We start from the raw sequence: 17,174 nt of genomic DNA, 5'->3' as shown, positions 1-17,174 counted from the left end.
TGCGGGGAGGCCAAAGATGGGCCTCTGCACTGGCTTCTTGGTTTGTTCTCACATTTACTTATAAAATAATGGCTACCATGGAGGTGGACCTCATCTCTTCCTTGGCCTGTGGGCTCCCAGCCCTCTCCCTTGCACACAGCAGGACCTGAACACACTGCGATAGGTCATGACCACCCATTTCTTTGTTCTCTGTTCATCTAGGCCCCAGAGGGAATCATGGGCCCTCCCTCCTCAGAGGTGTCCTAAAATGGGGGTGGGGAGGGCAGTGAAGGAGCTCTGCTGGCGGGACCTGGGATCAGGTTGAATCTGATAAAACAGCTGCAGAGACAGGAACCATACCCTCTGCTGCAGCAGGGCCCCAGGGCAGGCAGAGCTGCCAGAGTGGACCCATTTTCTTAGAGCCTGCAAAGGGAGGCTGTGTACATTTAAAAGTGACTAAAAACAGGGCTTCCCTGGTGGCGCAGTGGTTGAGAATCTGCCTGCTAATGTAGGGGACACGGGCTCGAGCCCTGGTCTGGGAGGATCCCACATGCCGCGGAGCAACTAGGCCCGTGAGCCACAACTACTGAGCCTGTGCGTCTGGAGCCTGTGCTCCGCAACAAGAGAGGCCGTGACAGTGAGAGGCCCGCGCAATGTGATGAAGAGTGGCCCCCGCTTGCCACAACTAGAGAAAGCCCTCGCACAGAAACGAAGACCCAACATAGCAAAATAAATAAAATAAATTAATAAACTCCTACCTGCAACGTCTTCTTTTAAAAAAAAAAAGTGACTAAAAACAATCTGAAAAACCACTATTCTGAATTGGTTTATTTAAATTTTACAGAAACCTTATTAGAGTTAAGTATGTAATTATAAGTCCAGTAACAATTCTACAAAAATGCACATACAATGCCAGAATTCCTTAAAAGTAACTAATATCATATTCCTGTTTTGCATAAAACATGCATTAATATCAACTGCCACATGTTGGCCAAAATCAGTCTCTACAAGAAGAGACAGTCCAATACAGTCAATAAGAAAACTAGTTGTTAACAACAGGTTAAAAAAAGAGGTTTTCTGGTTAATGTAAAAGGAACAGTACCTTTCCTAAAACAAGCCCTTCACCACTGGGTGATTTGTGTTGTGCTGCACAGTAATGCATCACCTCCAAGACTGGGTCCTGAGCTGTCATAAGGAAGGGAGGAACTTTCTGATAGTTAAATCAAATGTCTGAGAAGATATAAACTTTCAGGCCACAACGGTACACAACTAGTACCACCTTGCAGAGGGGGGTTCAAAAATCCTCCGACCTGGGACAGAGTTCCCAAGCTGGGGATGTAAACCATCTTGAAGATGCCGTGAGCGCTCACCCTAGCCTTTCCACCCTTTCTACAAGGCCAGCTCAGAGCACACAGGCATCTCCTGTGGCCACAAGACCTTCCAGCTCCACACGTCACTCTTCATCAGGATCTGTAATTAGGAGGTTTGATGCAGAAAAACGAGTTGTACTATTTCTTTAAGTCCTTGACTTTCTGTAGGCCTAGTTCACCTTATCCAGGGATCGGTGGGCACTTGTGACTGCTGGACACACAAAAAATATTAATATACACTTGTGGCCCCAAAGCCTCAAATGTGTATAGTCTCACACCTCAAAGTGTGTTGTCTACTGTCAGGAAAGACCACGCTCCTCCAGAGGGAGAGAGCAACTGAGGGCTCTTTGTTTATCAAAAGGTGTTTTCCACATAGACTGAGGGGCTTTAAAGGGATTTCAAACCAACTGAAAGGACATCCCCTCAAATATGGGGTTTTATACAACATCCCATGAGGTTCTTCAAAAGATCTCACAGTCATTAGGGACTCAGCTGTGGACAGTAACATTTATATACATAAAGCTCATCATTTGCACATGGGATCTCTTCCACATCATCTCCCAAAACAGAGCACTCACTGCCCTGCTCGCTACAAGTAAGCTAAGCCAGTAGCTTTTTTCTTCAGCACAGATTTAAGGGGAAAAATAATAATTTATTGGGGGTTCTAATACCATTTTCTTAACAGAATAATATCAAAATAGGTCTGTTTATAATCTAGGCTTATGAATATCCCTGATGATAATATAAAGAAACCCAGAGGACTTTGTAAACCACCATGATTTCACAGGGTAGTACCCGGTCTATTTTCTAGGCAGTAGAGAGGGACTAGTATAATGGCAGATTTTCTCCAGGAAGCCCTGTGAGCACTACAGTACTGAAATTCTAATATTCTAGTGCCAGTAGACTTGTGAATGAAATTTTCACTTTAAATTTTTTAGTAAAATTTGTAACAAAGGTAGTCTTCCTCAATCCTGCCATCAGCCAATCTCCTTGCCTGTGATAAACATCTAGGCCAGAAAACCATCAGTCCTGGCTACTCCGGAGGTTCGGCCTGGAGGAAGCAAGCTCTGAGATCCCTTCTAAGCTGTGACCAAAGCTCAGAAAACAGATGTGGGAGAAGGGGCAGAACAGGCTTGAGGAAGCTTTGACCCAAGGCACCATGATCGTAGGGGTGGGGGGAATCTACAGAGGTTGGAGCTGACAGAAGAGAACTTGACAGAGCAGGTCCTGGAAGACAGCGGCTCTGTGACAGGGCAGACACACTCGGGAGTTAAAGAGCAAATCATAAGGGAAAACAAAAACTAGTTTACTTTCTCAAAACCAAATCAAACTTCTTGATACTCATGAGCAAATAACCCTGGCTGGACTGGCATGATGGGGCTCAAGTCTGTGGAATGAGCTGCATTTAGCTGAGTCAGAAAGAACGCTGGTTGTGAAATCAGCAGGAGGAGGCCGCTCCAGGGAGGACAGAATGAGGACCGAAGGTGAAATATGCCTCTTTTATCCCTGGAACAGTGAGTGGCATCTTCACTGGCTGGACGAGAAGGCGCCATATTCCAGTCTAGCTGCAATAATACTGCATCCCATCCACTCTTCTTCTCTTTTTTGACTGAAATTCTTCAAAGAACTGCTGGATGTCCTCTCTCTTAACCACCTGTTGAGGGAGAGCGAAAATTAGGAAAGGGAACATCACAGAACAGCACTAACTGGTTGTAACATTCACAATCAAGTCCAACAGTACTGCTGATAAGGACTGTGTTAATGTGTAATTAATTATCCTATCTCCATTGCATAGACAAGCTCATCCTGGCTCAGAGACTGGCCAGTCAGAGTCACGCGGTAGGCAGACAGCACACTGGTACGGAGCGTGGGTTCCACCACCGCCCTTGGTTTCCTCATTAAAATGAGATGAAAGCAGCACCCACCTAACAGGGCCGTTTGAAGAGCAGATGAGATGTAACACCTGTGAAACACTGCCCAGCACAGAGCAAGTTCTCAGTGAGTATCAGCTGAGAAGACAAGTGGCAGAGCCAGGATGAAAACTAGGAGACCAATGGTCTCCCAAGGCCGCTGCTCTCCCCACGGCACAGCCGTCTCGGGAACGTCCTTCAGTCCCGCCCAAGCACCCACAGCAAACAGAATCTGCTTTTTTTGAGATCTGTGCTCTCTCCTTTACTGAAAAAAAAGGAACCCCCAAACTCTTCCCTCTTCAAGAGTCCAAAATTAAAGATGTTTGCTATATAAATAGAAAAATAATTGGCAAAAACTATGGAAGCAGTACCCCCAGTAAATGGAATAATCATGTTATGCAATAAAAATGAGAAATTTATCTTGTATTTTATCAGAAAAAGGACTAGAACATCACATAGAAGTGTTTCTATTAGCAAAATAAAATATCAAAAATAAGAAAATAAGGGGAAATATGGATAAAAAAGTAAACCAGGCCTACCCGGAAGGAGTCCCTGCGCACCCCAAGAGTGAGTCTGTGCCGCAACTGACAGGTTTGTTAACATGGTTTTTAATTACAAAGGTAACACATTCTTATTATTATAAAGGAATAAAGGTGGGGCGGGGAGAGGGAGGGAAAGAGAAAAAGAAAGCACTGTAATACAGTGAGCAAGAGGGAGAGAGAGAGAGAGAGAGAGAGAGAGAGAAGTAAGAAAGAGGACAAATACTTGTGTGTAAAGCGAAAACCGCCCTCTCCACTCCCCAGGGGTAAGAGCGCGACATCCCCAAATGGCACAGGCAACCTGAATAACTCACGGCGGGGAGACATGATCTGACAACTCCTCGAAATGAAAGAACTCCACACCAGACTGGCAGCTGACACACCAGTCTCACAGGCACCAAGAGTCAGCCGGGGGTCAACCTGTGAGGAATTAGAACCCCTCACAGACTCAAGATAGAGATGCTAACGCACTCTGAGGCAACCACAGCTCAGAGCTCTAGGGCCCTGGGCTTGGGAATGCACACTTATAAATGCTAGTAAATAGGATACTGGAGAGTTCCAGTGTGAAGGATCTGCCCCAGCTCAGATCAAACATTAAACGCTGAAAGGCAACACAAGGACATTTCTCTGGCAAGGAAACAGTAGGAGGAGACCTAAAAGCCCACAAATTACACAAATTAGAGTGTGTAATCTTTAGAGTTTCTAGGCATCCTCAAATGGTCACAGCCAATATGCAGAGTAGAAATGTTAAAGAATAAATACCTGGGTCCAATAATGAATCATTTTATTGGTTTGTCCTAGAAAATTTGTAGTGTCTAAGCGTTATTATTAGTTTTTAGTCAGACACAAACATTAAATAAAGGGCAGTCCCTCATTTGACAACACCCAGACCTTATTAGCATTCTCTTCTATAGCCAAATACAACCAAAGCAGATGAGCTTTATGACAACTTAAGGTGTTTGTAATGTCGAAAACAAACAATAAAAAATATTTTTCTGTCCTTTTAAATCATCACATCAGATAATCTCAAACTCATAAAGAATGGCTCTAGCTGTCACAAAGATCCATACACTGGGAGACATGTGAAGACTGGATAAAATTGTTTCAAATATGAATGGAAAAAGACAACATACCTACTTTTTTTCTTTTACGTGAATTTAAGTGTGTGTGTAATAAAATCAATAAAGAGCACAGCAACCACAAACTACACAAAAGCAGAGGCAAGAGCATGTGCTTTGACACAACTGAAAGACCCTGAACGTCCATTAACAGTGCCAAGGTTAAAACAGTTACACCCGGGGCTTCCCTGGTGGCGCAGTGGTTGAGAGTCCGCCTGCCAATGCAGGGGACACGGGTTTGATCCCTGGTCCGGGAGGATCCCACATGCCGTGGAGCAACTAAGCCCGTGCACCACAACTACTGAACCTGCACTCTGGAGCTCGCGAGCCACAACTACTGAGCCCATGTGCCACAGCTACTGAAGCCCACGTGCCTAGAGCCCATGTTCTGCACCAGGAGAAGCCACTACAGTGTGAGGCCCGCATGCAGCAACGAGGACCCAATGCAGCCAAAAATATATAAATAAATTTATTTAAAAAAAAGAACAAAAAAACCCCAAAACAGTTACACCCACAGACCCTCTTAGTTCCAGTAAGAGAGAAGCCTGAGGCTGCATTAAGCAGAGGACAGCCTTTGCAACAGAAACGAGAATAACTGTCTGTTAAGAGCTGCTGGGAAGCAGGAAGACGTCCGTCCCTAGTGACAGTGAGGAACATTCTCTAAAAATGAGAAAACCATTTAGGAAGTCTCTTTAACTTTGGACTTCACAATTCATTTTGCAGAAAGGCAGCATTGCCAGATATCCAGGCAGCTACAAGTTCTTCCCACATTTATGAGAAAGCACTCGGTTGGCAGAGACTTCTTCCAAGAAAACAAGTTTCCGGGCACGTCCCGAGTGTCCGTCAGACCCATGTCTGACTTCATTTGTCTGTCTAGCTATAGCAGAGCAAAACATTTTCTGTCCAGAAGGACAACTGTAGGCCATGAAAAGAAAAGTTTTGCTTTATATTTGCCTTTGGAAGATAAAAAAGTATTTTAGAAGAAAAAGTCCATCATAAATGTATGCGTAGTAAAGGGCTAGGAGGTATTTGTAAATTCATCTGGAAAACTATTTTATCTATTTATTTATTTTTTGGCTGCACCCCGTGACATGTGGGATCTTAGTTCCCCGACCAGGGATCGAACCCACGCCCCCTGCAGTGGAAGTGTGTTGTCTTAACCACTGGACCAGCAGGGAAGTCCCTGGAAAACTATTTTAAAAGATTACATGGGAATTCCCTGGCGTTCCAGTGGTTAGGACTCCTTGCTTCCACTGCAGGGGGCATAGGCTCATACCTGGTCAGGGAACTAAGATCTCACGTGCCACGTGGCCAAAAAAAAAAAAAAAAAAATTTATACATTATAGAGTTAGTGTCACCCTTAAAAGCATATAGACCGTCCTAACCAGCAAGAGAAATGTTTTAGCCCCCCAATATAAAGTTGTTTTATTTTAAACTAGAACTCAAAAATCACAGAAAAGCAGTCTGGCTTTCATTTTTCCTTCCTTCTCCAAAAATCCCTGCTTGAAGGTCAGGACTGAGAGAATCAGTATGGCTGATCCAATGGCCCTCTCCTAAGCTACGATTCTCTCCAGATCAGGCATGACTGCTCCGTCCCTCATCTGGAGGGTTGGGAAGGACTCCTGATGTGGCTAGTCCACTGGTGTTTCACTACTATTGATTTCCCTTTCCTCTGCCTGCATTAAGCTCTCAGTCATCTTCTTCATCAAAGAAAATGAACTATGGAAAACAGTATGGAGGTTCCTCAAAAACCTAAAACGAGAACTACCATATGATCCAGCAATCCCACTTCTGGGTATGTATCCAGAAACTGAAAACACTAATTTGAAAAGATACATGCACCCTAATGTTCACAGCAGCATCATTTACAATAGCCAAGATATGGAAGCAACCTAAGTGTCCATCAACAGAAGAATGGTTAAAGAAGATGTGGCACACACACACACAATGGAATATTAGCCATAAAAAAGAATGAAATTCTGCCATTTGCAACAACAATGATGGACCTAGAGGGTGTTATTATGTTTAGTGAAATAAGTCAGAGAAAGATAAATATTACATGTTATCATTTATATGTAGAGTCTAAAAAATAAAACAAATGAATATAACAAAACAGACTCACAGATATAAAGATCAAACTAGTGGTTACCAGTGGAGAGAGGGAGGGGGAGGGGCAAGTGAAGGGTAGGGGATTAAGTGGCATAAACTACTATGTATAAAATAAACAAGCTACAGGGATATATTGTACAGCACAAGGAATGTAGCCAATATTTTATAATAACTTTAAATGGAGTATAATCTATAAACATGTTGAATCACTATGTTATACACCTGAAACTAAAATAATACTGTAAATCAACTATACTTCAATAAAAAAGATACTTTATTCCAAACATACAAGGCTCTGATTAGAAGTCTAACTAAACTTACTGTGCCTTCATCAGCAAATCTCTTGAGATAGTCTTTAAGTTCAGTCTTCAAGTCATTGTATTCTAAATCAAAACACCAAAAAAAGGACATAAACTTTAGATAAGCCATTTGCATTTAGAAACAAAATATTTCTTGACCATTGACATTTGAGTATGTTAGTCTAAACCACATTTTTCTTTAAGTGAAATCTGCATAGAAACTTGTTCTCAATTTCTCTCAAATTCCTCCATTTTGACATCTGGGACACTTTTTCATTTAAAAACCCTCAAAAAACAGAGATATCCTCATTCCCAAAATGATTAGCTAAGAATTTTTTTTAAAGTTTTCCATCTCTCTGGAATTCTAGTGCTTGAAATATCTTGGACTTGTCAAACATTAAGTTTTAAAACTCGTGCACTCACTCAACAATTTATATTATGTACAAGGCACCTTGAGGGCTACAAAAATGTTTTAGATGCAGCCTCTATCCTTGGAAAGCTTTTACTCCAATAAAGGTAAAAGGAAATTAATCAAACAGTTACAAATACAAGACAGGAATAATCAATGTCCAAAAAGGGGCACAAAAGTGGTGGCATCCGAGTAGAAATGGCTAGGATGGAAATCACTAAAATAGGCTGCGCATACTGGGGGAAAAAATGTAAAAGCCTGTAATTAAGGATTTGGGAATGTTTCCCCTCTAGTGGTTTCCTGTGAACCACTGAAGTATCCTCAAGAACTGTCAAAAAGATGGCATGCTTTGCTCAAAAAGATGACATGTAATGTTCAATGAAAATTATTTCAGTGGATGGAAAAAGAAATTGATTTCCTTTTATTCTTTACTCATACATCTATCCTTAATCAAAATAGCATGTTATGGTTTCTCAAGCATGTAATTATTCTAGCATGTAACCCTAATTCAATGGAAATAGCAGCTAAATACCCAGCAACGTTACAATCAAGCAAGTGTAGGTGAGGCCTACTATACAATTCCAAATTTAAACCATCTTTGTGTTAAATTAAAATAGGTTATTAGTTGTCTTCCTTATACATAAGTTTTTTTTAATGGTGAAGGAAACTTCATGAACTTCATGAACTTTCACAAACAATATTTACCACAAATAAGTTCCACTTGCTGGACTCTGTTCATGCTGTTAAGGGTGTCCATTAGAGGGTCTCTACTGTCAGCTGCCTGGTCAACCTTGCCTTTGTTTTCATAAGCCAGAACTGTGTCACATTCATCTGTCAGGAACAGGACATCTAGATCGCCATACATTTTCTTTAAAAAATAAAACCAGTTTCCCCATTAGAACTGTATGTCATTCTCAGAAAGTCAACCTCATGAGAATCACTAAAAATTTATTTAAATAATACCCAGAAAAACCTGACCCTTTTAGCAGAGTTGCTTGAATGTTTTATTCTTTTTGCCCAAATCTTTTAGAAACCTCCCAACTTCCCAGTAGATATTATATGATCTAAGAGATGTTTATTTAAAAACCACTGACTTACTGTAAATTTCAAGTAATACGTGTTTCCAAGCAATTCTATGATATAAAAAAGATAAGCTATTTTCCACTGAAATGAAGCTAATAAAAAGTATTGCATAATTCTTAATTTCTTCCATAAGCATTCAGACTGCAAATACTATTTCATAAATTTGCTTAATATAAAAAAATTTTCAGTTCTCTATACTCTAATATCAGTTTCATAAATATACTTTTCAGGTGCTCTTATTTTAGACATCAGTCCACAAAACATACTAATATTGAAACTTGATCAGGTACTTACCATACAGTCTTTGCAGGTACATAACTTGCTACGCCAGTTCAGGGGCCAATAGGTGGCAGTGTCTTTCTTTATAAACTGCTTAGCTTTAAGCTCCTCAAGTTTGCAGCCAGACTGTGATTCTGTGTTGAGATGTTGATTCTTAAATGCTGTCTGAAATTAAATTAAGTTTTGAAGTGTGTTTTTTAAACTATCATAGTTTTCATAGTTTAGATTTTGTCAAAGGATTTCTTTAGGCAAAGGGTACAACTGAAACCCAAAGCTATATAGGTTACAGAATTAATTTTGCTTAAGTTTTATTTCTTTTATAGCTCAGATTTCATGTTACCTGGAGATCAGCTTCAGAACTAGAGCTGGTACATGGTTCGTTCATCTGCTCTGCTTTAACTTCCTTCTCAGCAGCCTTTCCATGATCTGGAACATCCTCTTTGAGGGCACCATCATGATGAGCTCCATTTTCAGGTTGGATAACTTCCTGGTCACCTACCGCATCAACGTTCAGCAGCAACCCATCATCTTCAGCAGTTACTTTGGTTACTGTGGGTTCAATGAAAAAACACACACATATCCACAGACCAGTTAGCCAATGAAATCACTTAGTCTGATTAAAACATACTTCAGAATCTGGAAAAGGAGAAAGTCAACCTTAATCTCTGGAATAATAAGAAAGGAAATAACACTTTTTTAGTTTATGCCTGCGTAATCCAAAGAGTCAAATAACTGAAAAGATCATTTAAAAATACCAATCACTACTTAAGCATTTTCTTGTAAAGGAGAAAAAAAAATACTATAGATGTTAAAGACAGGGACACCTCAAGAAGCAAGAGGCAATAGGAAGAGATTTAACTGCAAATACAGGTAGAAGGGCAGTTTTAGAAAAAACAACAGCTTTTCTTTATGAGAGAAGGAAATCAGAAAGGGTGCGTGTAGAGACAGAAATACTGTGGAGAGAAGAGAAATGATAAGGGAACTCAGTTTGCATGATGGCATTTCAGTTTAGTAGGAAATGAGGCCATCTGCTGACAGGGAAGGAAATGAAGGAGGGGCAGAGGGGAACTGTTAAGAAAACCTGATGAATGCGAAATAAATTCAGGTCCAGCAGAAAGTGAGATTTAATTGTAAAGGGTATGAACAGAAAGGAAGCACACCAAGGTTAAGAGCTTCGAGACAAATCAAAATGTCTGATACTGCTTGTGGTTTGTATGGTGAAGTGTTCCCTAAAGGTGAGAAGGGCAAGAAATTATGAGGCCAGAGCAGGAGACAACTGACACTTTAAAAATAAATTAACACATATAGCATTACAAATAAAATAAAATATTTAATGCCTCAAGAACGTTCATTGCTGATTAGTGGTTTGGAGTCAATTTCTTAGAGTATAATAAAAGCACTATATGACAAACTATACCACCACCCTCTCCCCAACCAATAGCATGTCTTACATTTAAGAACAATGTTTATCTCTTTATCTTTCAAAATCCCATTCAAAACTGCTTCCTCCATTTTCTCTAATTCTGGTCTCATCCATACTCTGCATCACGCCATTTAAGTACAAATTTGTTCTTGGTAGTCTCCCAATCTATCTATAAGCACCTTGTGGAGAAGAAACAGATCTTATACTTTTTTCCACAGAGTCCAATTAAAACTAGTTGATAAAAATTATGTACTGAACATACAAATTGTTCTGAACATACAGCACAAGTTAGTGGAATACCAACTCCACAGAGACATTTACCTGCCAAATGTGCAGCATAAGCCCACAAAAAAGAACAGCGTTTCATGCAAGCCTGGCACACCATCTCTTGGAAATCTCCACTCTCAGGGGGAACGGCACCAAGATGCTGTGAACACAGAAAATCGAACATTTTCCTTGTGATCACCAAGTTGTCCAAAAAGCCCATTATTTTATAAAATATTGCGGGACTTCCCTGGTGGCACAGTGGTTAAGAATCCGCCTGACAATACAGGGGACACGGGTTCGATCCCTGATCCGGGAAGATCCCACATGCCGTGGAGCAACTAAACCGGTGCGCCATAACCACTGAGCCTGCACCCTAGAGCCCACGCCCCACAACTACTGAGCCCACGCGTCGCAACTGCTGAAGCCCAAGCGCCTAAAGCCCGTGCTCCGCAACAAGAGAAGCCACCGCAATGAGAAGCCCGCGCACCACAACAAAGAGTAGCCCCCACTCGCCACAACTAGAGAAAGCCCGTGCGCAGCAACGAAGACCCAATGCAGCTGGGGGAAAGAAACATATTGCACTAGTATGCTGATCATATCTTTACTATATTTTTAGAAGAGTAATTATAACGTAAAATATAGTAAATGCCAAAAGACAAGATCTTTTCTCTTTTTGTAAAGACAATGTCTCTAAAAGGTAAAAGCGTTCCTTACCCTTCCATGGAACCAGTCCTCACAGACTACACACTGGATCATCTCATCTGGAACCTAACACGGGAAAGCCATTTGTTTGTTAATGATTACAGCGAATTCTGTGATACCAAAGTAAATCTGGCACACATTAGAATTAGATATTAAATAATTCTCTACCAATTCTGTAAAACTGCTATCCACATGCCAGAAGTCAAGGGAACAGGGAGAAACAGCAATTCAAGGGGCCAACGAAGTTCATTCTCCATGAACTGGTGTTACAGAAGGATTACATTAAGATAAGCACTTTGTGAGCAATTATCAAAGCTTTCATATCAGTTACTTAATATATGATTCCCATAAAACTTTATAAATAAGTAATGTATTCTCACTTCAGACATAAACCCAGGGCCAGGGAGGTAATGCGAATTGCAGCAAGTTGCAGATGTGAATGCACAGAATTTTCACTTTTGTCAAAATAAAAGAAAACTAGAAATTAAAACTCACATTCACCCACTTATATGTGCACAGAAAAAGGTTTAAAAATACATATACCAAAAAGTGTTAACAGTGGTTGTTTCTGGGAGGTAAGAAGGTACAGGAGTGAGGAAGAAGAAAAATTCTTTTTAAATTTTGTGTGTACGTCTAACTGAAATTTTTAAGAGGATCCAGTTTGTACACCCTATTTCTTTCCTTGCAGGGGTGCAAGAAACTGAAGGTCATTTTCTGGAAAGTGTTCAGGGGAATGGAGCAAACAGGCAGGCAAAGAGGGGGGGAAAGGAAAAAAGTTCTGGCCTTGAGAAAGTCCTGTCCAATATTTCATTCTCATGATGTAAGAATGAGAATAATAGTTGGGATCTGTTCTGGTTGTAGCTCCAGCCCAGATTCATAAGAAGGGATAAATCTAGAATCCTTTCACAATCCCCAAATCCCTGCTGAACAGCTAAAGGGTCAAATATGACAAAAGGCTGAGGAGTGAAGGCTAGAGATGACACAGTCCCGGTGCTAACCTCTAAATCTCTTACCTCATCTTCAGGATCAGGATAAGGTCTCTTGCAAATGCAGTACAATCCAAAAAAGTTGTCATTGTACTTATTGCCACAATTTATCTTTGCTTTGTCCTGAAAGATATTAATTTCAATACATAATATGGTCTAACTTTAACTATAATTTCATGCATCATGAAATTTATGCATTCAATAAATTTGTGCATTAAATATCTCCACCCACCAGAAGCTGGTCTTTAACTTTCAAAGTACAAAGGAAAAAAATTCATTCCTATTAAAGGGATACTTTTTCCAGGATACAGGGAAAAGTTAAAATTTATTTTCTATGTCTTCTTTGTAGCAATTGGAGAAAATGAATCATAAATATTAATTATCAACCTATGTAAGCTGACATTGGCCTAGAATTTCAAAAGACTTCTTAATGCCCAGCTGTGATAGCCAAAGCCCCCAGGTTACTAGGAGGCAGGCAAGGAAATTATCTAAAAATAATCTTTGAGGAGGGAAAAAGCATGACAGTTTTAGCAATATGATTGAACAATGTAAAGTCCCTTATTTTCTCTTTCATTTCTGTTATTTCATTGAAAGTTAACGTATAAGCATAGTTTTTTTAATCCAAAAAGCACTGAAAAACTTCTGAGTGCACATAACCCACTCATTATTACCAAGTTTTATTTATTCAGTTTTTAAAGTCATCCCCTTTGCTTTAAAAACCTTAAAGCGTAAGCATAATCAACATAACTAAACCTGAATCACTTTAGAACATTCCCCCACAAACCCTTCATATTAATTACAATCTATACTGTAGGCTCTGAAAAGGTTACTTAGTTTTCCAAAAAGTAATAAATGGGATACAGTCTAATACTGATTTTTCCATTTACAAAGAATAAGCATAAGAACTTCCTTTTTGGAAAATACTTGGTTTTTATCCACTTGGACAAATATCAATCTCAGCTACTTTTCATGCATTTATAGTTACGGTGCTTACTTACAGGAAATAATTTGCATTCCAAATTTTTAAACTTGCTGTTTCCACAATCACAACGAAAATTTCTGAAACAAAGGAGGAAGAGCCGATTTTAATTTTTCTTTTAAATCTAATGACTTACTCTTTAAATTCATGTCATAGCCTCTTCCCTTTCAACTGGCTTCTAGGATCTAAAAAGTGACCTTGGTTGTTGTTCATGTATCCAATCCAGAATTTCTCCAAGCACATAACAATAAAAGATTTAATAATTCTAGAGATTAACATGCATAAAGACAAATATCTATATTACACAAACACTAATAAAATCATGGCAGAGCAGCAGGAGTAGTTGAGTTTGCACCATAATTTTATTTTAAAGGGCCCTCTGGGGACTTCCCTGGTGGCGCGGTGGTTAAGAATCTGCCTGCCAGGCTTCCCAGGTGGCGCAGTGGTTGAGAATCTGCCTGCCCATGCAGGGGACACAGGTTCGAGCCCTGGTCCGGGAAGATCCCACATGCCGCGGAGCAACTAAGCCCGTGCGCCACAACTACTGAGCCCATGTGCCACAACTACTGAAGCCTACGCTCCTAGAGCCTATGCTCTGCAGCAAAAGCCACCGCAATAAGAAGCCCATGCACCGCAACAAAGAGTAGCCCCTGCTCTCCACAACTAGAGAAAGCCTGCACGCAGCAACAAAGACCCAACACAGCCAAAAATAAATAAATAAAATAAATTAATTAATTTAAAAAAAAAGACCCTCTGGAAAAACTGCTCTCTCCAATTATATTATATAAAAACACATTACATTTTACCAGTGCACAACTACTTTGAATGCAAAAAAAAAAAAGATTAAGAAAAAAAGTGCAGCTGGAAAAGAATCTAAATATTTGAAAAGCATTCAGCATCAGTCTCTGACCATTTTACCTTTTTGTGTATAGCTCAAAAAGTTTATGACTTCCATGACATTCATAACTGCAAGCTAGGCAAATTCCTGCTGGTTCTTCTCCCTCTGGGGTGCAGGTACTACAGGCATATAGTGCTTGTCTCTTTACTGAGCCCTAAAAGACAGCCCCAAAATGGAAAAAGAGAGAAAAAATTGAAGAAACATGGCAGAGTCACCTAATGCCCATACTGTGATCTAAGAAATAACTGAAATCAGATTATCTGTGGTCAAGATTTTCCTGTAAAAAACACTGAGGCTAATAAAAAAGCTTATTCAACAGAATACCAAAACACTGTTGCATGTTTCATACACTAGTGCTTGTTTTCATATAATCTTTTCTTAAAGTGATAGAAAGAAGTTTAATATTTTCAGTCAGCTGTGAATAAGCTGGTCTGCTTAATCATTTCAACACAGAAAAATGTAGGAGAGGGCTTCCCTGGTGGTGCAGTGGTTGAGAGTCCGCCTGCCGATGCAGGGGACACGGGTTCGTGCCCCGGTCCGGGAAGATCCCACATGCCGCGGAGCGGCTGGGCCCGTGAGCCATGGCCGCTGAGCCTGTGCATCCGGAGCCTGTGCTCCGCAACGGGAGAGGTCACAACAGTGAGAGGCCCACGTACCGCAAAAAAAAAAAAAAAAAAATGTAGGAGAATGTGTCTAAGTTTATGTAAGTAATAATCATACTTAATTTTGGAAAATGCTTGTGGTTCCACCAAAGAGAAAACCAATGCATTAAATGAATCCCTTTGATTTTTAGATGTATGCTGAAGTATTCAGAGGCGTAATGTCATGGTCTGCAACTTATTTTCAAGTGGCTGAGGAAAAAAGAAAAAAGAAAGTCTATTACAATGAAGGGGTAAAAGAAAAAACAAATGTTGTAAAATGTTAAAAAGTGAATATATGTGAAAGTTACACAGGTGTTCATAATATTATTCTTTCAACTTATCTGTAGACTTAAAATGTTTCAAAATAAAAAGTTGAAAGAAAAACAAGCAAATCCTGATAATGGATAGTACCCTCTTCTGGGAAGGGGGGAGACACAAGGAAGATACAAGGAAGCTTCTGGTATGCCGGTAATGTTCTATTTCTTGATCTGGGTAGTACGTACCTGCATGTTTATTTTTTTATTTTTTATTTTTTGTGGTAAGCGGGCCTCTCACTGTTGTGGCCTCTCCCGTTGCGGAGCACAGGCTCCGGACGCGCAGGCTCAGTGGCCATGGCTCACGGGCCCAGCTGCTCCGCGGCATGTGGGATCTTCCCGGACCGGGGCACGAACCCGTGTCCCCTGCATCGCCAGGCGGACTCTCAACCACTGTGCCACCAGGGAAGCCCTGCATGTGTTTTTGTTTATGCTTTCCCAAGACTTATACATGGTTTGTGCACTTTTCCACATATTTCACTACAATAAAAAAAATGTTAAGGAAGTCCGTTTCAAAAACCTAACTACATTTCAAAGGTAACTTACAAACAGACTTTTTAAAAAAAGGAAAGCAGGGAAAAAGTTGTTTCAGTGGTGACCAAAGGTTTTTAAATACCAGACAACATTAAATACATCTGACACAAGGTGTATTAAAAAAAAATGTAACCACTTTGCAGTGTAAACTCAACTGGACAACGATGACAACTGGTATTACGATCTCAGTCCGCACCACATAATGACCCCAAATCTCTCTCCACATCCTTCAGCGTTCCACTCCACCCCCTTGGAAGGTAACCTTCTTCCTCCTACCAATTCTCACCTCTTATTAGTTTTCTTCTACCCACCTTTCTCCATTTTTGTACCTACAAATATAGGATGAGTCACCAAACAAAGACATCACACCCCCTCAAATCCTTGTTCACGACATCTTCCAAATGCTTTCTCTCCTCCCCTCCCCTCCTCTGCCAGTGCCACCAGCTGTTCGGGTCCCGGTCTATCCCCCTGGGGGGCAGACTGCAGACAGATGCAGTACTTGCTTCTTCTCTCCAAAAACCCAGCTAGCACTTGTCAAACTAAATTGCAGAGGAACCAGCTGTCCAGGAGCCCAGCCCACACGGGGAGACTTTCAAATCCAGAGCTCTCTCCTTTAACTCTGTTTTGACTCTCCCATTCGATTCCTAATAAATGCTCTAAGGATGCGAAAAGTAGAGACAAAGATGTCTGGATGTGAGAGGTCACGGGGACGGTTTCGTGAAAAGCAGCTGAGGCACCGAGAAGAGACGGGAAAGGAAGGAAAGAGCAGCCGCTCCAGGGCCAAAGCCTGGAGAATCGTGGGGGCGGGGGGGAGCGGACGGAGGAAGACCGAGAAAGGAGGGGAGCCCTGCTGGACACAGGCTGAGGAAGGGGGCTCGGGAGACTAAGGGTAATAGGACAACTGGGCCTGCGATGGGGAAACGTACTACGAACAACGGCCCCGGACCACCACGGGGGTGCCGGCCGCGGCAGGCGGGAAGAGGGTAAGTCCAGCGGGGAAGAGAAGGTTCAGGGGAGCCCGGGGGAGGCGAGGCCCGGGCCGCGCGCCCACCTGCGAGTAGGAGCACTTCTCCGAGTCGCTTCCGCCCAGGACGGCGCACGCCTCATTCTCCAGCTCCTCGTCCTCCTCAAGTACGTCGACCAACGATACCACGGGCTCCAGCTCCGACTGCCGCCCAGGGGGCTCCCCGGCTCCGGCCATTCTCAACTGTCACCCGGACCGCCTCTCGGCCCCGGCGGAGGCGGGAAAAGCGGCCGCGAGGGGCGGGGCCGGAGGAGGCGGGGCCTCAGTGCCAGGCACCAATCCCAGAGACGGGGAGCGAAGGAAGGGGGAGG

The 17,174-nt window shown here is 41.6% G+C and overlaps 1 protein-coding gene across 2 annotated transcripts; it reads right to left on the bottom strand.

Annotated features, from left to right (window-relative positions):
- Positions 1-788: 788 nt before the first annotated feature.
- UBR7 (ubiquitin protein ligase E3 component n-recognin 7) lies at positions 789-17,092 on the bottom strand. Of its 2 annotated transcripts, XM_030883505.2 has the most exons (11): positions 16,891-17,092; positions 14,371-14,504; positions 13,472-13,532; positions 12,501-12,596; positions 11,500-11,553; positions 10,840-10,945; positions 9,436-9,644; positions 9,111-9,260; positions 8,439-8,601; positions 7,347-7,408; positions 789-3,003 (listed from the first exon to the last, which is right to left on the bottom strand). In XM_030883505.2, exons 1-11 carry the CDS (start codon positions 17,038-17,040, stop codon positions 2,911-2,913), a joined length of 1,278 nt encoding a protein of 425 aa, XP_030739365.1. In that variant the 5' UTR covers positions 17,041-17,092; the 3' UTR covers positions 789-2,910. The 2 variants fall into 2 exon arrangements, with proteins under 2 accessions (XP_030739365.1, XP_030739366.1); XM_030883506.2 differs by lacking the exon at positions 14,371-14,504 and having other exon boundaries at positions 16,891-17,079.
- Between the last annotated feature and the right edge of the window lie 82 nt (positions 17,093-17,174).

Source organism: Globicephala melas, chromosome 2 (genome assembly GCF_963455315.2).
Source record: "Globicephala melas chromosome 2, mGloMel1.2, whole genome shotgun sequence".
In the NCBI taxonomy this organism is placed as follows: domain Eukaryota; kingdom Metazoa; phylum Chordata; class Mammalia; order Artiodactyla; family Delphinidae; genus Globicephala; species Globicephala melas.
This window is presented reverse-complemented; position numbering and strand designations above follow the sequence as displayed.

What these genes read in the sequence shown, in the direction of transcription:
- UBR7 (XM_030883505.2), bottom strand. Translation starts at nt 17,040, where the DNA reads ATGGCCGGAGCCGGGGAGCCCCCTGGGCGGCAGTCGGAGCTGGAGCCC. An exon ending in TGGAATGCAAATTATTTCCT is followed by an intron (nt 12,597 to 13,471) that starts GTAAGTAAGCAC and finishes AATATCTTTCAG; the next exon opens with GACAAAGCAAAGATAAATTG. An exon ending in GTACCTGCAAAGACTGTATG is followed by an intron (nt 8,602 to 9,110) that starts GTAAGTACCTGA and finishes TATTTTTTAAAG; the next exon opens with AAAATGTATGGCGATCTAGA.